Consider the following 26,185-nt stretch of genomic DNA (forward strand, 5'->3'; position numbering starts at 1 on the left):
AAAGTTGTAGTTTATTTTTAAATAAATAGAAAAAAGGGTTTTTAATATGAATATCAATACACGCAAAAAAAAAAAAACAAATTTGTAGGAGTATAGATGTGAAGAAATCACTAACTCATCGATAATTACGGATTTTGGAGCACAGCTGCTAAGTGTTAGCAGTAGTAATGTAAGATATATTTAGTTTTATGCAAAAAAAAAGATAACAATTTCGATATTTTTGCTTTTTGTGAAATGTACTTTACATTTGCGGAGAATCTTTGTGATGTGAGTGATGAACATGACAAGAAATTCCATCAGGATATTTCAATGATGAAGAATCTTTTTAAAGAAAAATAGAACCCTGGTATGATGGCAAACTACTGCTGGAATATTAAAAGAAAGGGTGACACTCAGAACAGAAAGGTTAATAGGACAAATATTGTTTAAACTGACATTTCTGTGGTTTTCATTCATAACTAATAATAATAAAATATGATTTCTAGTACATGGTAATGGTGCCGAATCTAGAGAAATAAAGGTCAGATTTAATATCAGGATATTTTTCTTACACCGGAACAGGCCTTATGTGGCATGTAATTTATTTTTATTTTTTTTTTTTACCTGAAATTTATTGCACAGTGTTATTGGATCACAGAAGACAGCTTGATTGTCAATTTACTGGGTTTGTAGTTGAACATCAATGAGTATCAAAAAAAAAAAAAGAAAATTCAACAGCAGTTATAATATTGATTGGTTTATATACAGAACTTCAATACAACTGTATGAAATAATAAAATAATAATCGTGACCATTCCAACAAAATGCAGATGTCATTTTTATTTTTATGTTCAGTTTTGAAATTTATACTCATTTTGACATGACACGTAGGTACATAATGTTTTCACCCAAAACTTGTTGGTTTAAAACATCACCAATGTAAACAAGCACAATCTTAGATCTGGGTTCAGACAACTAGAAAAATTCGGTTTAAAGCTTTTTCATTTCTTTTCATCTTTTGGTATTAATTTCTTTCTTGTCTTTACCTGTTTCTCCCCTGGTATTACTTGACACCTGCCCTACACTTTTGTTAACTTGATTTCCATTCTGGTATCGTTAGGCAGTTTCAAATGTTTTCGTCTTTTCTTTTCTTTGATTTAAATTAAATCTAGAGTTCTTGCTTTGATATTCCAGACATGTAGATTTCATTTTGGTAAGCTATTTTTTGTTGTTATAATTATACCTTCTTAGGCATATTTTAAATTATTAATGCTTATATTTGTTTTACATCACAGTGTATACAAAAAGTATTAAAGAAATCTGTATTTGCGCAGATTTTGAACCGCATGTATCGAAGCGTTCGCTCGGCTTTGCCCTGAAAACACAACGTCAACTGCTCGATTTTGCCTGCATTCTGACGTAAGACGCCAATCAGTCAATCACAATGCGCGGCCAAGAGCAGACGACTTTTGAATAAATATTGGAAGAAAGTAAATACATAAAATAAAACTAGATGTAACATGGAGAGCATGGAGATTAACACAACTATGGAATTTATCAATGTTAGGCAAACAACTGCAGACGCTCGAAGAAGTGATTATTTCGTTTGTCAAAATAAGAAATTAATCAGATCCCCAAAAGAATTGCATTACATGTGACGTTAAATGCATCATTGAAAAGAGAAGCTCCATAAGCGACACATGTAGCTGCTGGTGCACAAACAACCCTTTTCTTAAATTTTTCAAAACAAAATTACGGTAGTTCGTTATTTTTTATTTTTATTTTTTTTTTTTTTTATGATTTCCATTTATTTTACAATTTCTGTTTCGTAGCGTTAAGATTTGATTATCAGCGATACTTGGCACAACTTGGTGGTGGACGTCCTGGTTCAGGCAAAGCCGAGTGGACGCTTAAATATATCCGATTCAAAATCTGCACGAGTACCAAGAAATTGTTACTTTATGAATTAACTTTTTTTATTATTATTATTATTATGGACGTTTAGCTTTCAGCTTCTTGATAAACATGAAGGAGGAGTTATTTTCACAAATTTGTTTTATTTGTTCAATAAGTATTCGTTTTTCTGATAACAAGCTTATAATGATTCTAATTACCGAAAGGGTCACTTTTTTCGTGTAACGATGGCATTTATTTTCTCATTCTTCTGCCATGTGTGACTTCTCGTTACGATTGTGACGTCTTTCACATAGTCGTCTTCTCTTTCTCTCTCTCTCTCTCTCTCTCTCTCTCTCTCTCTCTCTCTCTCTCTCTCTCTCGTTTTTATAGTCTTTTTTACTTACAGTGACATCATTTAGCATTTTTTATGCATTTGCATACGCACGTCCACACTCTGTCAAACATACAAGATCATGATAATATGATTATGAATACTTGCAAACAATTTCTCATCATAATGATACAAGTTTTTATATGGGTGGAGGGAGATCGTAACAAAATGAATTGTTCTTTTATTAATTAAGCTTTTCATAAAGTTTAGAAAAAAAAAACGATGGTATAATGAGATATTTATGTGTTTTGTTTTTGTTTTTTTTTTGTTTTTTTTGATAGCTGGTGTTATGTTAACACTAACCGTGTATTCATCGGAAGCATTATGTTGACAATCAATGGCAGCGTTAACGTTTAAGAATTTTAAATTCTGAAACAAATTGTCTTAAACAAAGGAAGGTATTCTGAATAATAATTAGCAAAAAACATTGAAGCTAGAAATTTGTTTTTTTCTGATTTGGTTTTATTTATTTATTTTTATTTTATTTATTTATTTATTTTTACCTCGTGTAAAATTGCTAAAAAGTTGATAATCGTTTGAACATTCTATTTATGTTCTTAACAGAATCCCTTGTGTAAAATTATAGCAAATTACTATCTGTAGATTTTGCCAAATTTTATTGGTAGAGGAAGGTGTGAAGAAACGTGTTTGAAAGTTACTGTTGATAGCACCGATTCTAAACATGAAATAATGCAGTTTTAAGAAAGAAGCTTTGCTCATGGAATCTACGTTTGGATTTAGGCACAGATAAAAAATGGGGAAAATTATTGACAGTAGTTTCAGCCAGACGGGTGTTTCTCATGAAAGATTGGCATGGGGGGACGAGGGATTGGAGCTCAGACGAGCACCTGCCATGGAAATAACGATAAAATAAAGACAAGCTTGCAACGTCTCTTCTGTGGGAAAGAGGTTGCAGGGAAGAGAAAAGGGCATCCCCCACTAAACCACAAAGTCTATTTTGTACTCTGTCAAGGCAGGATAGGCTGTTTTTAGCAGTTCCTGCTCAGATGTGGCAGCAGTACTCCATCCTTGGACGTACTTGGTTTTTATATAGATAGAGAATTGCATTAGTAGTGAGATATCTTCTGGAGCGGTAGAAGGATCCCACCATCTTTCCAGCGTCCCTGGCAACAGATTTGATGTATGTGTTCCATTTCAGATCAGGAGTAAAGGTCAAACCCAAAAGCTTGTCAAAACATGAAGCCTCCCCAAGACGAGAGCCATCCATTTCAATTGATGCCAGATGGGGATCAGAGCGTTGATGATGTAAAGATAGAAGCTTGGTTTTGGATGCATTAAAAGTGACCAGCCATCTCTTCCCCCATTGTACCACGCGCTCAAGATCAGAGGAGAGAGAATTAGAGAGAACTTTGTCATTTACGGCCTTTGATGTGTTGCCATAGATGGTCGTGTTATCAGCATAGATGTCAACGAATGATTTAAGTATGTGTTTTGGGAGATCATTGATGTAGATCAGGAAGAGAGTTGGGCCCAGGATGGACCCCTGGAGGACTCCAGCATTAATACTGTGAGCCTCTGATTTCTGCCCATCAACCACTACTCTTATGAACCTATCAGAGAGAAATGATTTAATGATTGAGAAAACAGTCTGTAGACTAAAAAAATTGACAGAGTTATTGCGTAGGGAAATGTACACAGACACACACACAGACACGTTCACTTTTATATATATATATATATATATATATATATATATATATATGATAAAAATCTTGTTTTGAAAATTTATTCAAACTTTCATAAAACATTATAAACCTGTAAAGAAGGTATGCAAAATTTTAATTATCCGACAATATATATATAATGCTGACCTGACGGCTTACGAGTGGTCTACTAATTAAAAAAAAAAAAATAAAACAAAATGATACTACATTACTCTTATGCAATGTATCATTCTTAATTTGAATCCAATCATTTAATTTACTCCACAGTTTGATACACATGCATTTATATTACACAAAATAAGGCATAACGAACAAATAACTGATTCTGTTCTAATAGGGATGGTTGATGCCATTGTGTAAAGAAATATAAAAGTTTTCATTGTTCAATTCAGTTTTTTGTTTATAAACAATTAAAACATTGTTTTCTTTTAAACGTTCATGTTGTTTTACTTCCGCCTTTTATTTCAAATATTAAATTGAGTCTTTTGTTTTCATACTTATGTTATTTTTAATTAAAATTTAATAGAATGTTTTCAAATTGACATGGAACGGAGTTCTGCTTTCGTACGTATGGCCTTCCCATGCTTGACAACAGTAAGCAGCAAACCAATGCAGCCATCTTAATTGAATCTGAATCTTTTTTCGAAAATGTGGGATGGTATGATATGGCCTTTGCTGAAAACATGTTCCAGAATAATTAGTTTGAGGGAATGTACAGATGATGTGTCTAGGAATTGAACTCTGGACCATGTGTATCACAATCCGGCACGTTAACCGTTATGCCATGAAGTCATAGATAACAGATATTTTAACAGTCATTTCCGAATGCATATACCATGCACTGGATAAGACGGATGAAGCCAGGGCTGTAGCCCTTGATATATTTAAGGCTTTTGACAAAGTCTGGCATGAAAGGTTGCTAATAAAAATCAAATCATACGGTATAACTAGGCGAATACTAAATATAATTAGATCCTTCTTAGACAATAAGACCATCCAGTTTGTAATTGATGGACGTCCATCCAAGCAGCATAACATTAATGCAGGAGGGCCTCAGAGATCAATCCTTAGACCACTATTATTCCTGATAATATTGTGTCCGAGATGGGTATATTTGCTGATGATGCAATGCTCTATTACATGCGTGAGGGAAGAACGGATGTACGCAAATCCAAGACAATGGCTGAATCATTAGAAAATGACCTCCAGACTGTAGTTGAATGGGGACATAAATGGATGGTGACATTTTAATGCTAGTAAGACGAAGCTGCTCTCCTTTAACAATTACAAGAAATCTCTCCAACCACCAATATCCATGACAGATAACACCCTACGTGAGAATTCTTCCTTCAAACTCCTCGGCTTAACATTCACAGGAAATATGAACTGGAATAAATACATTGAGGGCATTGGGAAAGTTGCTACAAGGAAGGTAGGCTCCCTCTATCATGCTAGAAAACTGGTCACACCTGAAAGTATCCTGTACTTCTATAAGGCCACCATTCACCTATGCATTGAGTATTGTTGCCACATCCGGGCTAGTACATCTACCATTTGTCTCTCCTTCTCCGATCTAATAGATCCCACTTTGTCAACTAAGCTCCAACCTCTGTCCCATCATAGCAATGTTGCATCCCTGTGCCTGTTTTACAAGTATTTTAATGGAATGTGTTCTGATGAATTCTTCTTCAGTGTTGGTGCTATTGCTAAGGCTGCTGCAAGGAAAGTGAGCTCTCTCTTTCTCTACTGTTCTAGAAGGTTACTTACACCTGAGAGTATCTTGTATCTCTACAAAGCCCCAATTCGTTTATGCATGGAATATCATTGTCACATCTGGGCTGGTGCATCTGCCACAAGTCTCTTGCTCCCAAAAGAGTTCATAAGAGTCAGCAACCTAATATAAATCCCGCACTGTCAGTCAAATTCCCACCTCTGTCCCATCGCCGAAATGTGACATCCCTGTGCCTCTTTTACAAGTACTTTAATGGTAAGTGCTTAGACGAACTCAAAGTACTCCCATCAACATAAATACTCCCAATAAACCAGACAAGCAGTAAAACCTCACCCTTACACTGTAGAGATCCCTAGATGTTATTGCCCCACTCTCTACATAGTATACCTGGAAATCTGCTCTCAAATAGTAGCCCCTTATGACTTAGTGGCACTGTGCCTTGTTTGGGATAAAAAACAATAAAAAAAAAAAAGAATTAGTTCAGTCGACTGTACATTTGACCTTGTTCTGAAGTTTCATGACGATTCTCTAGCTTGAATTGAAAAAAGAAAATTGTGAATTTGCTCTTTTTTCCATCTTGTATTCAACGTTCTGAAAAGAAGAGATAATTGTTTTAAGACAATTGTAGGTTAAACGATTAGATAGAGTGAAAAATGCCCTATAAAATGAAATATAAAGTAAAAGTATTATGACGTTTATGAATTTTTAAAATTAGGATTGGTTATTCATATTATTTGATTTCATCGGACTACTGTTCTCATCTTAAGTGTGATTTTTCACGTTTCGGTCGATATAACCTCCGACCTTCTTCAGATTTATCTTGTTGAACTCTGGAATGTTTCTGTCGAACTCAGGAATTTGGACGGAATTTCAAGTGGAATCCTTTATTTACTTCACGGGGGTAGCATGCTCTTGTTCCATCAGCCATGACTAGATAGAGATCCTAAGTAATTCGCAATTGTATTTTTCGGTCGCCCACACTGAGGATTGAATCTTCAACCTTCAAGAGAATATCACTTTTTACAATTGATTTTTCCAAGTACTCTAACCACTGCACCATGGTTCCTTGCGGACAAATTCTAATACAAATTTTAGGAGCCTTTTATTTCTAGTTGTAAATATCACTATTTATTACTAATTATTACTATATATATATATATATATATATATATATATATATATATATATATATATATATATATATATCTTAATGTTTTTACTTATTACTTGTATATATTATCTATTGTTTATAATTAATGGTTCCCATATCGTATTAAATTCTATACTAGGTTTACTTAGCAGTTGGTTATTCCCCAGAATATGCGCTGCTTCTTTCAGTCGTTTTACTCTCCGTCATTCTTCTCTGTCTATAATTTTTATTTTGTCGCATAATGGTAGATGGTTTCCCTTTTCCTTCCAGATATAGTCAGCTATACTTGACTTATCAGTCTTTCCACGTACTACGGCTTTTCAATGTTCTTCTAACCGTACTTTCAGTGGACAATACGTTTCACCTTTGTATAGTTTTTTTCACGTTTACATGGGATTTCCTATACACAGTTCTTAGTCATGATTTTTTTCTGTAGGGGGCTTGACTCTCATAAGCTTATTTTGGTGTTTCCAGTAATCCTGAACCGCTACTTGCCACTGGTATTTAACAGCACTGACTCAATAGACGTGTGGTTAGAGACTGCGCAACTCTTATCACAAAAATTCCATGCGCAGATATCCCTACAGTGGATATCCATAGTCTGTCATAACTGAAGGAAGCTTTTTTATGCAAGATTTTACCTCACATGAACTTGTGAAAGAAATTTTTTTTTTTGAAACCTGAGAAAAAATTTCATTTTCAAAATAAAATAGTTTTGTAAATAATTACACAACACTTTAATTTGTGTTAATTTTATTTTTATTTCGGACTATTAGTCTCATCTTTATTAGTTGTTGTTTTGTTTTGTTTTTTTCATCTTTTTATTGGTTCACAACGTTTCGGCCAACTTCCTCTGGCCTTCGTCAGGTGGTAACCGCGACGGATAGGAACTTCGAATCTCCTAACTGCATTCTCAGCCATCACTGCCATCCGTAGTTGTTGTCGTCTCTCCACATTTTTGACCAATTACCTCTGGCACGCTTTGAGTGGGATTGAAATCGCTATCTTCAGACAATGTTCATCTGGAACGGTAGAGATTCAACGTCTCTATCAACTGCGCTACGGGCCCCGAAGGGCGATCAAGGTTGGATTCTTTGATCTTATAAATCCACATTTATTTATTATCTGATCTTCCATAGTCAGGTCCGTACCGATTGGTATATATATATATTATTCCTTAATTGGAATTTTTTTATTTTGAGATGAGCATTTTTTTATGTTAATTTTATTTTTATTTCGGACTATTAGTCTCATCTTTATTAGTTGTTGTTTTGTTTTTTTCATCTTTTTATTGGTTCACAACGTTTCGGCCAACTTCCTCTGGCCTTCGTCAGGTGGTAACCGCGACGGATAGGAACTTCGAATCTCCTAACTGCATTCTCAGCCATCACTGCCATCCGTAGTTGTTGTCGTCTCACCACATTTTTGACCAATTACCTCTGGCACGCTTTGGGTGGGATTGAAACCGCTATCTTCAGACAATGTCCGTCTGGAACCGTAGAGATTCAATGTCTCTATCAACTGCGCCACGGGCCCCGAAGGGCGATCAAGGTTGGATTCTTTGATCTTATAAATCCACATTTATTTATTATCTGATCTTCCATAGTCGGGTCCGTACCGATTGGTATATATATATATATATTATTCCTTAATTGGAATTTTTTTATTTTGAGATGAGCATTTTTTTATGTTAATTTTATTTTTATTTCGGACTATTAGTCTCATCTTTATTAGTTGTTGTTTTGTTTTGTTTTTTTCATCTTTTTATTGGTTCACAACGTTTTGGCCAACTACCTCTGGCCTTCGTCAGGTGGTAATCGCGACGGATAGGAACTTCGAATCTCCTAACTGCATTCTCAGCCATCACTGCCATCCGTAGTTGTTGTCGTCTCACCACATTTTTGACCAATTACCTCTGGCACGCTTTGGGTGGGATTGAAACTGCTATCTTCAGACAATGTTCATCTGGAACCGTAGAGATTCAACGTCTCTATCAACTGCGCCACGGGCCCCGAAAGGGCGATCAAGGTTGGATTCTTTGATCTTATAAATCCACATTTATTTATTATCTGATCTTCCATAGTCGGGTCCGTACCGATTGGTATATATACATATATATTATTCCTTAATTGGAATTTTTTTATTTTGAGATGAGCATTTTTTTATGTTAATTTTATTTTTATTTCGGACTATTAGTCTCATCTTTATTAGTTGTTGTTTTGTTTTGTTTTTTTCATCTTTTTATTGGTTCACAACGTTTCGGCCAACTTCCTCTGGCCTTCTTCCGTCGCGGTTACCACCTGACGAAGGCCAGAGGAAGTTGGCCGAAACGTTGTGAACCAATAAAAAGATGAAAAAAACAAAACAAAACAACAACTAATAAAGATGAGACTAATAGTCCGAAATAAAAATAAAATTAACATAAAAAAATGCTCATCTCAAAATAAAAAATTCCAATTAAGGAATAATATATATATATACCAATCGGTATGGACCCGACTATGGAAGATCAGATAATAAATAAATGTGGATTTATAAGATCAAAGAATCCAACCTTGATCGCCCTTCGGGGCCCGTGGCGCAGTTGATAGAGACGTTGAATCTCTACGGTTCCAGATGAACATTGTCTGAAGATAGCGGTTTCAATCCCACCCAAAGCGTGCCAGAGGTAATTGGTCAAAAATGTGGAGAGACGACAACAACTACGGATGGCAGTGATGGCTGAGAATGCAGTTAGGAGATTCGAAGTTCCTATCCGTCGCGGTTACCACCTGACGAAGGCCAGAGGAAGTTGGCCGAAACGTTGTGAACCAATAAAAAGATGAAAAAAACAAAACAAAACAACAACTAATAAAGATGAGACTAATAGTCCGAAATAAAAATAAAATTAACATAAAAAAATGCTCATCTCAAAATAAAAAATTCCAATTAAGGAATAATATATATATATACCAATCGGTACGGACCCGACTATGGAAGATCAGATAATAAATAAATGTGGATTTATAAGATCAAAGAATCCAACCTTGATCGCCCTTCGGGGCCCGTGGCGCAGTTGATAGAGACGTTGAATCTCTACGGTTCCAGATGAACATTGTCTGAAGATAGCGGTTTCAATCCCACCCAAAGCGTGCCAGAGGTAATTGGTCAAAAATGTGGTGAGACGACAACAACTACGGATGGCAGTGATGGCTGAGAATGCAGTTAGGAGATTCGAAGTTCCTATCCGTCGCGGTTACCACCTGACGAAGGCCAGAGGAAGTTGGCCAAAACGTTGTTAACCAATAAAAAGATGAAAAAAACAAAACAAAGCAACAACTAATAAAGATGAGACTAATAGTCCGAAATAAAAATAAAATTAACATAAAAAAATGCTCATCTCAAAATTAAAAAATTCCAATTAAGGAATAATATATATATACTTTAATTTGTGTCATTGTTAACAATTCGGTTTTTATTTCGTTTCAGTTTCACTCCGTTTTCATTTTTACATAAAACCCAGGCGGACATTTTGTTTATCCGATGTGATCTTAAACGTTTGCAATAAAATTTCTCTAATATAATTTTGTTAGATATCCAACTCGGTGTGACCTCATTAAAATAAAATGTCAATGTGTACATGTCATAAATAAAACGAATGATGCTCGAAAAGTCATCTGTTTCAGACATATTGCAAGACAAATCAAGAAAGAAAAACAAAAAGCAAACAAACACAGCTAATAAAAAAAGGTTTTAAATAAACAGTCAATTCAATAGAAGAAAAATGTCACACATTTGTATTTTTCCGGTACTTGTTTAAATTTGATCTTTTAAACCAATGCATTTTAGGTGAAAAAATTGGCAATTTTACAAGTTGTCATTGTTCTGAGGGAGACAACTCTCTTTTTACTAAGAGATTCGTTCATTTTTTTTTTCATTTCATAATTTAGGACGCTAATAATGCTGTCAGTGTCAGTAAGTTTTCACGAGCGGTTTACAAAAAAATACTTTTATGTTTTTCGTTGTTTTTTTTGTGGGGGGTATTTATAGAACTTGTATAGTTTTTAACAGATGTTTCTGCAGCTTAATTAACCATTTTCCCATAAGTAACGCGCCAACATTAGCCGAGCAGAAGAACCGTTTAATTAATCTAATATTTCACAAAAATTCTGTTTACATTGGGGGGGGGGTATTAATATTAAATAAAATTATGTATTTTTTTATCTTTGTAAAATACAAAATACATTTTGATATTATTTCCATTTAATTTTCAAATAATGTTGCATAAAGTGACTGTTACAAAATTTGTTTTCCTAAAGTAGTAGTGGTGGTAGATATTTTTTTGTGGATGTAGAGAAAACTCCTCCAATTCCTCTTAATATTACTATGGAAAATATTATTGAAGCAGATTGACTGTTTTTTATAAAAACTGCTTGAAAATACTTTTTTTAATGGTTCAGTGTTAATCAGTTATTTATCACTAAACCAAATTAAATATTGACCGTGTATGAAAAAGGCTATTTAGCAGTTTACATGTGCACAAGCGACTGGCTCGACTTTATATATTAGATTATTTATTACTTTATATATTAAGAGGTCGGCCCCGAAACAGTGTATCTCTCCTGATGACCCAACATCATCTGGAAACCAGAATGGATTAGTGAAAAACAGCCGATAAACTTTATTATATACAAGTTTACAGAAACAGGTAGGCTCCAAAATGGTGCAAATTCTCTTCTGATGACCCAACATTATCTGAGACTGGAATAAAATACCCTGCAAGTTAAAACAACCGATAAATTTTATTATGCCTACAAGATCAGCTGTTTCTTCCAAACAACTATATCTTCTGTTGGTCACTCGCTTCATTGCAAGTTTCTGATACTGTTCCGGTAGCAAATATCATTCAAATTATTACTTAGGCCAAGGTTGGGGTCAGATATTTTAAAATTTCATAATGCTTGCATTTGGATTACCAACACAACATTCTTGGTTGTAAAGATCTTATTATTTTTTATTGATGGGTCAACATCTATTAAGACCCAGGGACTACTTGAGGATAAGGGTTAAAGAGATTGTCAGTTAGACGATGATTGTCACCCCAAGAGAGTCGAAAACAGTGGATGGATTGCACAGAAGATTACTTAAGAGAAATTGATTATCCAAAAGGACAACAAGTATTTGTTTACATTAGACTTGAAAACGATAATGTTGTTGGTTATGAAGCAATCACATGGTATATTGTTCCATAGATGGAATGTTTCAGGCAAGAGTTTGTACATGGAGATGCCATTTGGTTTTTGGTATTAGGTAAAAGAAAGGAAATTGCCTTGCAGTTGTTGTAGCTAAACGAGTTCTTGCTGTGAATGTTTTACAGGGCGATACCAGGAATTGGAACTTAGTCAAGCACCCACCACGAACATAACAATGCAGTAGAGAGAGGATTATTGTCCCTACAACCTCTGTGTAACAGAGGTTGTAGGGACAAGAAGAAACTATGTCCCACTAGATCGCAAAGCCAATTTTGTATTCTCTCTAGACAAGAAACAAGGCTCCAGATGGCATCCCTTCTCTAAGATATGACAGTAGTACTCCCTCTTAGAACGTATCTAACTCTTATACAGGCAGATAATTATGTCAGGAGTTTAATATCTTCTACCAAACGGTAGAATGATCCAATCATTTTCCCAACAAGCTTAGCAACAGAGTTGATGTTAGTCTTCCATTTCAGATCTGGGGTGAAAGTCGGTTTTTGAAGCTTATCAAAGAAGGGGATTTTCTCGATGAGAGCCATTCATTAAGACTGGGCAGAAGTGAAAATCTGAGCATTCGTAATGAAAGAAGAGAAGCTGGGTTTTATAGGCATTAAAAGTGACACCATTGCATCATGTACTAAAAGTTGGAAGAGAGTCAGAAAGATCTTCATCATTAATGCTCTTCAAAATATTGCCATAGATAGTTGTGTTGTCTGCATAAATGTCAACGAATGTGTTGTAATACTTTTCGCATAACTAAAAGGATACGGTCAGAGAAACTAATGGAAAGTTATATTTATAGACAGGGATTATAAGAACTGACTAATCAGGTGGAACCATCCGCTGCTACCGGAATCACTCAATAAAATATACTGAATCTTAGAATTCCTGCACATAACTTTTCATCTTCACACAGAAAGGAACTCTGCTCTTCATCTGCCAGCTTTTACAATTCAAAGCTTTTCTGGATTGATACTGCCATTTTGTTTGGATCAACATTTCTTTTCTCTTAAACTAAAATGGCTTACAAGTTGGGAGAATGGTCTCAGAATAAGATTTAGAAGATCATTTCTGGAAATCGGGAAGACAGTTGAGCCCAAAATGTGTCCTTGAGGTAAACTGGTATTGATGCTATGTGCTTCGAATTTTTGCCTGTCAACAACTACTTTTATAGATTGATCTGAGAGAAAATGTTTGATGATTGAGAGGACATTTCCAGATATTCCATAGTTAATAAGTTTTTTTTTTTTTTTTTTACATGTCAACATTTTCCCCAGCTGCAACAAGCAAATTTTTGCTTACTACTGTAAAAAAGAAAAAAAAAACGTGGTGATTTGGAAAGTACCCTTGACAAGCTTGAGTTGCATCCTCCTACCTCTTTGAATGCAAGCCAGCCGACTTGTGATCCTAGAGAGAATTACTGCAACACAACAGCTGATTGTAGCTAAAAACAAAGGACTACTATCTGATCAGGAAAGGAAAAGAAAGAGAATATTGTGTCGTGTTGTAAATATGGGTTAACGATTTGCGTTTGAAACTGAACGAAATAAATAACTTTTCTTTCACCTAAAAAATTTGTGTCAAAGTTTTCTTTTCTTTGCAAGTCTCTAAATACAACGTTTGATCTAATTTAAAAGTGATGATGATGTTACATTTTAAAAGTGATGACATTACATTTTAAAAATAGTAACAACGTAACAAGATTACCTTATTACTGTTGAAATGTTATATACTGTACAATACAAAATACATAATCATATTGACACACTGGTTCTTGTTAGATTACCAAAGTTAAGCAACGTTGTGCCTGGTCAGTACCAAATGGGTGACTTTATATAGGCAAACATTAACACCTCCTTGTAAGAACTGCAAAAACCGAACATAGTCATCTCCTCTAACTGGGGATATACAAGCAACTGGGAACGGCTTATGAATTTGATACTCGCTAAAAATTTCCTCCTTTGAAGGAAGTTGGTTCAATCTGCTTAGGTTGAATACCATTTTGTTCGTAAAATATATACTGAACAATAACAATAAATGAATAAAGAAAAGAAAATGATTCTGTGCCGAACTCCACTGCATGGTAACTAATTCTAGTATTGCATTCAGTTTTAGGTTTCAATTGTTGCTAAAGTAGAATGTGAAAGTAATCTACATTTTTTTTATGGAAATTGCTCCGGGTAAGGCATGAAACCACTTGATGTAAGGCACTAAAAGCAAAAATACTACTTTGAGGTAAAAACCAAACAAAGAGGCAATGATAAGTGTTATATGGATAGATTTTAACACAGAAAAAAACGATTCTTCCCTCTTTGTCAGAAACATCACTCAAAGAATGTGAGGACTAAAAGACAAAATAAAGGGAAGAGAGAGTTATAAGGCTGCTGAAAATAAACCGAAGTTTAACTTTCTATTCTCTTTTGTAAAGAACTAGCGGGGGTACCCGGCGTTGCCCGGGTGTTGTGGGGGTGTGTATGTAGGAGAGGGTGATCCTGTTTTAATATTATAAAAAAAACATGATGTTAAGAAAAATTGGAAAAAACAATTCAAAGCAAAACAGCGAACAAACATTTAAAAAAAAAAAGAAAAAAAAGGTGTAAAAGAGGAAAAAAAAGTTTAGGTAGAAAGACAGGCTTGAACCCGAAACATCGAGGCTAAGGCAGAAAAAAAATGCCCGACACGTTACCCCTACGCCAAAGAGACATACACTTACTAACAGATAAAATTGAACCTTTAAAAACACTTGAAGGTGGTTGAAACTAACGTGAACGTTTTCTAGGTCAAACATGACGTCATTGTCATAGTAGTAGGAGCAGAGAAAATGAAGGAACGATTTTTTCGGCACCCTCCCTGTACAAAACTGATGATTTTAGGGTGAAGGAATTAATGTTTTTGGCCAATTTTTCAATATTTGTCGGGCGAAGGTTTGAACTTTAAAATGATACCTATCTGGCGAAAATCCATGACCCGTGTCAGAAGTTTTTGTGAGATATACAAACAAACATACATACATACACACATTTTCGCTTCTAGCGGGGGGGGGGGTACCCGGAGTTGCTCGGGTGTTTTTGGGTGTGACATGGGGGGGGTGTTAATGAAAACCTAAAAATAAGCGAAGTAAAAAAAAAAACAGAAAAACGAATGTTAAAAAAATCTGAAAAACACGTGAAAAATGGCATAAATAACCCTGCTTCAATATTAAAATTTAAAAAATCGGAAAAAGAAAAGACATCTCTCACCACGATTCAAACCCAAAACCTTTAGATAATGAGGCTGCGCTCTAAGCAACTGAGCTAAGACGACGTCCACCAAATTCTGTCGCTTTTTCAAATATTTAAAGTAAATCAGGTTACGACGTCGTATGACGCATGCATAGAAGCGAACTCATCATGAGAGGACGGTTTTTGCTGACCCCCCCCCCCCCGTAGAAAACTACTGATTTCAGGGTGAAGGAATTAACGTTTTTTCCCAATTTTTCGATATTTGTCAGGCAAAGGTTAGAAGTTTAAAATGATACCGATCTGGCGAAATCCGTGACCCGTGTGGAAAGTTTTTGTGAGACATACAAACACACATACACCAGTTATCATAGGTGCCACAGGACTTATGAAGAAGAACCTGAAGTCCTACCTAACTAATATTCCTGGTGAACCAAGTGCAAAAGAGATTCAAACAATTGCACTTAAGGGAACAGCGAGGATACTAAAAAGAGCTCTCGGTTGGTTTCAATAAAAAAGCGGGGCAATATTGGCAGCTGGTTTGGCTGCCCCATACCCAGCATTACAATCTTCAAAGGAAGAAAAAAAACAAGAAAAAAAACATACATACACACATTTTCGCTTTTATATTTATAGACTAGCGAAAGATCTTTGAAAGTCGTCGAGCGTTACGACGACGACGATGATGATGTAAGCATTGTTGTCAGCGAAGTAAGAAAAAAAAACGTTTTAATTAAGCGGGGGGGGGGGTGAACAAAAAAAAATAACATAAGGCAAACGAATGATTAAAACAGAAAAACGAACGAACGTTACGTGAAAAATGGCTTAAATAATACAGGGTTCAATATTTAAATTTAAAAAATCGAAAAGAAAACAAAAACACCTCACACCATGATTCGAACCCAAAAACGTTTAGATAATGAACCAAGGCGTATATTAAGTTTGTTCGGTTTATCAACTATTTAAAGTAAATCAGGTCATGACGTCATCTGACGCATGCGTTGTTGACCCTCCCCCCCTGTCGATTTCGGGGTGAAAAAGTTTACGTTTTTCTCGTTTTCTGTCTAGACATCTCTCTCTCTCTCTCTGTTTGCGTCTCTCTCTCTCTCTCTCTCTCTCTCTCTCTCACTTCGTCTTCCTTACTCTAAAGACTGGAAAATGGCGTCTGGCTGTTTTTATTTTTATATTTTTGTAAGCGTATTTTTTTTTTTACTTTACATGTTTGTCTTGTTATTTTTCGTTTAACTATCATATCTACCTATTTTGAATGTGGTAATAACTTTGGTAACATTGCCATAGCGTAGAAGTTCATAGTTTACCTTTAATTCATTTTTTTTTACCGATAACAACATTTTTAAATTGTAAATTCAGACTGCCATTAGAGGTTGCTGACGTCAAGATCACATGACATGACTCAGCGGGTTTAAATACAAGTTGACCCAGAATAAACGGCCGCGTGTATACTTTATGTAGAAGAGTTGGCGGCCATATTTTTTGGGGCAGTTATAAATCGATTTAAAAATATGTAACGTTTAACATTAAAATGTCACTTTTTTGGCCCCCCCCCCTGCAGAAAATCGATTAGTTGACGCACCTCTGATGGTCACTTTGGGCCAATTTTGTCGTCCGGAAGGTGGGGCTTTCATATGAGACCAAGTTTGTGAATTTTTGTTGTGTCTGTCGAAAGTTTTTAGCAGACACACAAACATACATACACACATTTTCGCTTTTATATATATAGATTATCTTTTTTTTTCATTAACTGTTGTAATTCAGTGGCACTGACATCTACATGGTGTATATATATATTTTTTCTTCTTTTTTTTTAAAATCAAATTAAACTACATGACATAGATGATGGGAAGGAAAGTATTTATGGAGAGTTTTAAAACAAAATTGCTACTACATACATAGCATAGCAGTGTTGCTAACTATATCATGCATGTAACCTTTTCTTTTTAATCAAATTTAAGTGCAAGAAATTCCTGAATAGCCTTACAATCAATTATTATTTCTGTGTAATAATTTAATCCATTACAGCTATGTACCATTGTGGTTTTGTTTTTTTTTAATTTGAAACAAGATGCAAATGCAGACCAGAGGCAGAGGTAGGACTAGCGCCACTGGCACGACCAATAACTCGGTCAATGTTATTCAAAATGGATTAAAAAATAAATCGTTTGGCAAGAGAAATGTAGCCAAGAAGCGAGAAATTATCAAAGTTGGGCGCCCAACTCCTTTATTGGTGAATAAGGTTAGAACTCGTTCGTTCCAATCCAAATGGTTTAATGACATTGACTGGTTATGTCCGAGTAGATCTGAAGAAAACCTCTATTGTTGGCCTTGCTTGCTTTTCACGCCTAAATCAGGACAATCATGGACTGATACTGGCAAGGTACTTTAATCAATCTGTGCTATACAATGGAAAGTCGCGCAATAGCAACTATAATGACTTACTTTAGGTCCACGGACCATGGGTTGGGAACTGAAGTTTACTGAGAGCAGAGGGGGCACGAGTAGCAATAATAGGCTAGAGTCGCCACTGATGCAGACGTCTCTCTCTCTCCCTTTCCCCCTCTCCCTCTCTCTGTTTATAAATGCAACATAACTGCATTGTTTATAATTACGTATCCTTTGGTTAAGTTTATGTAATACTAGCTGGACGCCCGTTTAAAATATTATGTTTAAACTTAAACATAATATTTTAATTCATGCAGATTACGTATGTATTATTAAAGAATATTATATATTATGAGGAATAATTTCCCCTGTGGAATAATTCGCAAAAAAAAAAAAAAAAAAATGAAAAAAAATGATAATGTCGTTCATCAAATTCCGTTTGTGTTTGTTTACAATATCACATGAATGCCCTCGAAAAGTCACTTCTAATTAATGTTTTACTTTAAAATATGCAAATGAAGAAATGATTTGCAGAAAATTTAAATGGTATCTCTTCTTTTATCATAAATTGAAGTAATCAATAAAAAAAATTAAAATAAAATGATCAGGTACACTCAGGCTTGAACAGGGGATCATTTAATTAGTAGTGATGCTCTACCACTGAGCTATATTTCCAGATGACAATAAAACTGTTTTGTTTTTTTTAAGAAGAAATGATTTGCTGAGATTTTATTATCTCCCTTTGCCAGTGTTATGTAAAATATTTCTCTATAAAAATTCTTTTTTATCTATAAGAAAGAAAGACTATTTTTAGGATTGGATATTTTCGATTTTTGGTACTTATTGGATAAATTTCTGTACAAAACCTATCTAAAAACACTGCCAGACATATAAATTACCTTTGTGTGAAATTTGCAAAAAGATAGGTTCAGCCGTTTCGGAACCTATGAGAAAGGAACTCTCTCTCTCTCTCTCTCTCTCTCTCTCTCTCTCTCTCTCTCTCTCTCTCTCTCTCACACACACACACAAAGTGACATTTTTTAATTTAATTTTTTTTTATTGCATTTTCACCCCAAACAAAGCACAGTGCCATTTTGATGTAGGGGGCTACTATTTGGGACATAATTTGTAGAGGTACTATGGTACTATGCAGGGAGCTGAGCAGCAAAATGTCTGTTTACATTACACTTCAACGTCTGCATGTCAGTACAGTCGGGGAAACAGGAACCTGGAAGGGAATTCCAAATTCTAACAGTCCTAGGGAAGAAACTATTAGAGTAGAAGGCTTTCTTACATCTAGGGATTTCTATTGTGTAGGGGTGGGATTTTGCTGCTTGTCGGGGGTATTTACGTTGAAGGGATACTAGGGCTTGTCGTTCGTTGGAGCATTGTTTTATATACAGGGTCATCAGTATTTATCGTTACAACTTAAAGTGTTTATATTTAAGAAATTAAACAAAATTTAGAAATTTTGCAAATGTATTATTGTAGAAAAAGCAATAGAAAGTTAATACACAAAATATTATTCGATATGTCCACCATCTACGTCAATAACTAGTTGAAGACGTTTAGGAAAAGCCTTATATGTGTCACAAATTACTTTCTGGGGGACTTTGGCCCACTCCTTCTGCAGTTTGACCTTCAGAGCTTCCAAACTTTGATGGTAAGTGGCCGAGACCTTGCTCTCAAGGTATGACCAGATCCCAAAATCAAGGGGATTCAGATCGGGGGGAAGATGGGGGCTATTCCTCTTTGGGAATGAAGTGCGGGACATTCTCGGAAAGCCACTCCTGAGTCTTTTTGGCCCCATGTGATGGTGCGGAGTCGCGCTGAAAAGACCAGGGACGTTTTTTTCAAGTGCTTCTGTGCCCAGGGCAACAATGCGCCAACGAGGATGTCATCTTGATAGTTTTGCTGGTTCAATTTCACCCCCTGGTCAACAAAAAAGAGGTGACTTTTTCCGGACTCTGTCAGGGCTGCCCAGACCATCACTGAGGTGGCACATTGTTTCCTTGTCACCACTTGGGATCCTTCGTCCCCATCCCTCGACCAAACCCGATCGTTTTGGGTGTTAAAGTGGTGTTCAACATCAAATTTCTTCTCATCACTGAAAACGAGATTTGGTAGCGTGCCATCCTGAATGCGGGAAAGAAGAATCTGGGATCTCTGGAGTCGTTTATCAACAACTTGAGGAGAAAGCTGTTGTTTCTTGACATGCTTGAATGGAGACATCTTCAGGTCCTTTCGGAGTACAGTTGACATGATCCCATATGACACTCTCCACTCTTTAGCCAGATTCTGGATGGATCTCTTATGATTCCTCCTGGTCTTTTCTCTAATGGATTTAACAAGTCTAGGGGTTCTAGCTGTTCGAGGGCGACCTTGCCCTGGCCTATTCTGAATGTCTCCAGTCTCCTCAAAACGTTTTATAGTCCTCCACACCAGCATTCTGTTCACTTTCAGGCTCTTACAGATATCCTTCCTGGAGTTTCCTGCTTTAAACAGCTCAACAATTGCAGTCTAAAATACTATTCATGGTTTCATGGTTATATTCTGGTATCTGAAAGTATAAAGATTCATGAAAAAGTGGCAAAAATAGAGGAATACCAAGAAAAATGATTAAAATTATAGTTTGAAATAGGCTGTTGGAAAACTACTTCTGTGGTACCAGTATTCAAGAATTCTGGCGAAAGAACTGACCCATCAAATTATCGCCCCATTTGCCTCCTCCCACTTTTCGCCAAAATATTTGAGACCATAATTAACCATGCTCTAGTCCGGCACCTTACAGATGCTAAACTTCTGACTGACAAACAATATGGATTTAGACAAGCCCGTTCCACAGCTGACATTCTCACTGTAATCTCTGAACGTATATACCATTCACTGAACAAAGTGGGGGAGGGCAGAGCGGTAGTTCTAGATATATCTAAGGCTTTTGACAGGGTATGGCATGAGGGTCTCCTCAGGAAAATTAAATCATACGGTATCACTGGTAGAATACTTAACATAATTAAATCCTTCTTAGATAAGAGAAAAATCCAGGTTGTCCTCAACGGTCGTACATCTAAACAGTGTGATATAAATTCGGGAGTGCCTCAGGGGTCTATCCTTGGACCTCTATTGTTCCTAATATTTATTAATGACCTCCCCAACAAAACTGCCTCTGAGATGGGTATATATGCTGATGACACTACACTCTATAACAGGCATGACAAGAAAACAAATGAACACATAACTAAAGAAATGGCAAAAACACTAGAGGATGACCTCCAATCTGTAGTGGAATGGAGACAAAAATGGATGGTCACATTCAATGCTGCCAAGACTAAACTGGTTTCCTTCAATAATTACAAGAAATCTTCTCTGCCACCAATAGCAATGGCCAGTGACTCCCTGTCTAAGAGTACATCTTTCAAACTTCTTGGCCTAACGTTCACAGTAAACATGAGTTGGAATAATTATATTGAAAACATTGCCAGGGCCGCTGCGAAAAAGGTAGGCTCTCTCTACCTTGCTAGAAAACTACTGATACCTGAAAGTATCCTGTACCTCTATAAGGCCACCATTCACCTATGTATGGAGTATTGTTGTCACATTTGGGCTGGTGCATCTGCTACTAGTCTCTCGCTCCTAGACAAGGTTCAAAAGAGAGTCGCCAATCTGATAGGCCCTGAACTGGCATCTAAGCTTCAGCCTCTGTCCCATCGACGAAACGTTGCATCCCTCTGCCTGTTCTACAAGTATTTTAATGGTGAATGCTCTGACGAACTGCAGACACTTGTGCCCCACGACGTAGACACCCTCGACAAACCCGAAAGGCAGCTAAATCTCACCCCCCACACAGTAGAGACCCCTAGATGTAAAAGATCTTTCTACTCCAATAGTTTCTTCCCCAGAACCGCTAGACTCTGGAATTCCATTCCAGGTCCCTGCTTCCCTAACTGTACTGACATGCAGAAGTTCAAATGTAATGTGAACCGACATCTTGCTGCCCAAATCCCAACATAGTGCCCCAGTAATTGCTGCCCCTGATAGTAGCCCCCTGCACCAAAGTGGCAATGTGCCTTGTTTGGGGTGAAAATGTAATAAAAAAAAAAAAAAAAAAGGTAAAGATGCACATAATTTAGTCATAGTCTCCCCTCCCGCACTCTCTCTCTCTCTCTCTCTCTCTCTCTCTCTCTCTCTCTCTCTCTCTCCAATTTCGTATGTGTGAAGTGACACTGAATTTTTGTAACTCGGGTAATCTTATGATAAGTATTCCAATTGTCTGCTCATGTTCCTTTCATGTATAATTGTTTTTCGTCTTTATAATTTGATTCATTTTATTGAATAACTCTACAAATGTGGTCATTGTAGCAGGTCACATGGTTGTAACCATCTTGGATTCATGTGACTAATAACCAACAATATATCATTCAGACTTGACAAATATGGCCGAGAAGAAGGGTGTGTAAATATCAGTAAAGATAGAAAAAGAAAGAAGTTAATTAAGAAGAGAAACCTTCCAAAGTAGTTCATTGATGCCATTCTTACTACTACCAAGGTACCTATCTACATCAAAATGCAAACTCTCATCGATGAAAATGCTGAAAGTCTATTGTTTCTTTGACGTTAATTGATGATCTTAGCCAAAGTTTGAAAACGAAAACAATTTCAAAATAACATTTTTGGTTCATAAATGCTATATGTCAAAAACAAAAAAGATTTCGTTCAGTCGGATCAGCTATATATAAACTGGTTTGATTAATTGTCTCAGGACGGGCCCATAATATTGAGGAAATATTGTAAAGAAACCGACCTCAAAATACTTGAAAGCAATTCAAAACATACAACAATGTTGAAAAATGTGAAAAATGGGGCTTACATCGGCTTTGAAAAAGGTTTGTTCTTTTTTATTATAAAAACTAGTGAAGGTGGGGGAGCTGGCCTTGCCCAGTCATAAAATACGCTTAAATATATTTTAATTCATGCAGATTTTGTATTTATTGTTACAGAACCAATCCTGTATTACATATTATATTGCACCTAAGTTATAGTACTGATTTCAAAAGTAAAAAAAAAAAGATTACTTGGTTGCCATCAGCTAAAATCAAAACCAAAACATTTAGTGCTCCAGACGCGTTCCTTACTGTTTGAGCTATCAACAGATAGATAAGAAAGATTTCAAATTAAACCACTTCAAGGTATGAATGAATTTGCACATGCGCAAAAGTAATAGAAATATGTTGGCAAGTTGAAATGAATATTTTGCATTTCAACTTGTTGACATATTTCTGTATGAGTTATTCATCCATCCAAACAAAGATTTTACTCGTTACTCGTTGGTATATGTTTACTATTTCTTGTAATTTCATGTGACCAGTAGTTTAAGAGTTTATTAGTTAAATATTTACACATAGACACACACATACATTTAATCCACCGTTTTATTCATATAGAAAAGTTTGGGACCCTATTAGAGTTTTATAAAATGCTTAAAATCACCACGAGTTTTTATGCTTTTTAATCAGTGGTTCCCAACCATCGTGCCATGGCACATTATTGTGTCCAGTAATGATTACTGCTGTATTACGATTAGGTTATGTGGAAAAAAGTTTTCATATCGTGATAACCAAAGTTATTTATATTAAAAATACTAACTCATTATTACTAACGTGGTATTGATGATTAAACAATAAAAAGAGAAAATAAAGTGTTATAAAAATCTGTTGGTTTAAAGTGTTGGGCATTTTTAATTCTCCATAAAAATAAACATTTGCAAGCGTTGTTATATTTTTTATCGTTTATCTCGTTTACAATATTAACAAATTTTTTTGCATGTATTTCTTATCTGATGTTTTGTAAATTAAGGTTTTAATTGAAGAAATAAAAAACATGATTGAATATGATAAAGATCCTCTTTAATTTATTATTTTGTTCAATTCATCCTTAATTATGGGTAAATTTCTAAAATGAAAAAATGACAATTCTATAACTTTACTTAAAAAAGCAAAAATTTACCGGTTTGTATAGTGATGATTACTTGAAACTTCGATTTCACTGGATTGGAGATTCACATATTCCTTCTCCACTGTGTGTTGTGTGCAACCAAACATTGTCTAATGAAGCAATCGTTTCAATTTAGATGAAAAAACACCTTACTACTAATCCTTTTAACCTTCAAGCTAAACTTCATGGATTTACTGCAGAAAAAGGTTTTATGAGTAGAAAATATTAATTTTTGTGATAGGAGTTCTGTAGAAATTTAATGAGCTCAAAAATGTTTGGGAACCACTGAATTTAACAATTGATTAACTTTTATTAAAGTCAGACCATCTTTATTTATTTATTTTTCACTGTTATTGTAGGGGGGGGGCATGCTCCTCAATAGCTTTTTTAGATCCAACAGAAACATTTATGGTGAAAACTAATGAAATAGCTCTTAGTAGCAAATACTGACTGCCATAAGGCCATGAGGAGCGTCTTGTGGCTATCGTCACATCCTATTTTAAGCTCACCATTGTGTCACATCCAGCCCCCATGAGGAGGCAGATTGACGTTATGGGCTTTTAAAAGTTATGACGTTATGGGCTTTTTTTAATATGATTGACGTTATGGGCTTTAAAAAGTTTTAATTAAGTGGCCGCATTAGACAGTTTTAAAACGATTGAAATGTTTGTATTTGGATTCTTTATAATACTGTTCTCATCCTGAGTGCAATTTTCACAATGTTTTAGCCGATGTAACCTCCAACCTTCTCCAGGTGTATCTTATCGAACTCAGGTAATCTATCGAATATATATATATATATATATATATATATATATATATATATATAGTAATAATAAATAGTGGTATATAATGATGTAAGATTTTGAAACAAAAAAGGTTTAAGGCTCCTAAAATTCAAACTAGAATTGTCTACTAGAATTACATATGGTGTAAAGAACTTGCTAAAATTCAGTTGTAAGTTACATTCTTCTGGAGGTTGAAGGTTCAATCCTCAGTGTGGGTGACACTCAAAAATACAGTTGTGAATTACCAATGGCTGACAGAACAAGAGCATACTACCCCCCTCCATGGATTAAATAAAGAGTCCATTCAAAATTCCGTGCAGATTCCCCAAGTTCAACAAGGTACACCTGAAGAAGGTTGGAAGTTATAATATGAGAATAGTCGTCTGAAGAATCAAGATAATACGAACTATCGATCCTCATCTCAAAAACTCGGAAACGAATTAAAATGTGTTCTAATGTCGATAATATTGTCTAATTAAAAAAAAAATTTTGTTCCCTTGGCGAATATTTTTAAGACATTAGCTGTACCTACCGGCGTTACTTGGGATGCGATGAAATCATTTTAGTTTTTGATTTTTGTTTGTTTGCACATTTTTAAACTTAGGATAAGCAACTTCAATTTAAAATGAGTTATCTTTTTTGCTGATTTTTAGTTTAAGGTGATTATTTAAAAATATTTCATATTAGCAGTTCTTTGGAATTGTTTCGTTGAAGTTAATTGACGATCTTAAAGTTTGGATCTTTTTTTTTTTACAAGGTGATCACCACTTATCAAGGCCTAGAAGCCACTCAGGGATAAGGGTTATTGCATGTACAGTACGTTAGTGTGGGGATTTAATAAAAATATCTACTTAAGGGGGCGGTTAATCAGAATTTGTTTACGTTGGACTTGAAGATATCCACATTGTAGTCAGGTGGGAAGCAGCCAGACAGAAGAGTTCCACAGGCGTGTAGTTCTAAGAAAGAAGCTTTGTTCATGGAATCTACGTTTTGATTTGGGCACAGATAAAGAGTCGGGAAAATTATTGACAGTGGTTTCAGCTAGACGGGTGTTTTTTGTAAAAGATTTGCGAGGGGGGACTAGCAATTGGAGCTCAGCCAACCACCTGCCATGGAAACAACGATAAAACAAAGATAGGCTCACAACGTCTCTTCTGTGGGAGAGAGGTTACAGGGAAGAGAAAAGGGCATCCCCCACTAAGCCATGAAGTCTATTTTGTACTCTGTCAAGGCAGGATAGGCTGTTTTTAGCAGCTCCTGCCCAGATATGGCAGCAGTATTCCATCCTTGGGCGTACTTGGCTTTTATATAGATAGAGAATTGCATCAGTAGTGAGGTATCTTCTGGAGCGGTAGAAAGATCCCACCATCTTTCCAGCGACCTTGGCAACAGACTTGATGTACGGACTAAGTCATTTATTTAAATAAATTGTAATGAAAACTTGTTATCTTGTCCAATGATATGACAATAAAAAAATGCAAATTAGTTACTCAGAAGCCAAGTTTTATTTGTCAGCTTAAATGCTATTTGGGTCTAAGTTTGAAAATCCAACAAGATAAGTTTATATGTTAAAAAAGAAAACTCTAATCCCCACTTCCTACTTACAACAATCTGCATAGGTGTCTGATAATCTCTATGCAATTTCACATTTTGCTTAAAATGTAACACGATGCCATACATAAAATGATCTTTCTACTTACATATCACTGTTTATTATATTA

At 35.5% G+C, this 26,185-nt stretch overlaps 1 protein-coding gene across 3 annotated transcripts in view; it reads left to right on the top strand.

The window, feature by feature from the left end:
• LOC145277536 (maestro heat-like repeat-containing protein family member 1) overlaps positions 1-26,185 on the top strand; it is a 216,739-nt gene that overhangs the window by 24,485 nt on the left and 166,069 nt on the right. The window contains exon 1 of one of the 3 annotated variants that reach the window (XM_080128992.1): positions 21,895-22,568. The exons of the other annotated variants lie outside the window; for them this stretch is intronic. Within the exon in view, the coding sequence (XP_079985118.1) occupies positions 22,523-22,568 (46 nt within the window). The 5' untranslated portion in view covers positions 21,895-22,522. Of the gene's footprint in view, positions 1-21,894; positions 22,569-26,185 lie in introns of those variants that run through there. 3 annotated transcript variants of the gene reach the window in all.

Source organism: Euprymna scolopes, chromosome 6, assembly GCF_053919585.1.
Source record: "Euprymna scolopes isolate OS-2025 chromosome 6, ASM5391958v1, whole genome shotgun sequence".
In the NCBI taxonomy this organism is placed as follows: domain Eukaryota; kingdom Metazoa; phylum Mollusca; class Cephalopoda; order Sepiida; family Sepiolidae; genus Euprymna; species Euprymna scolopes.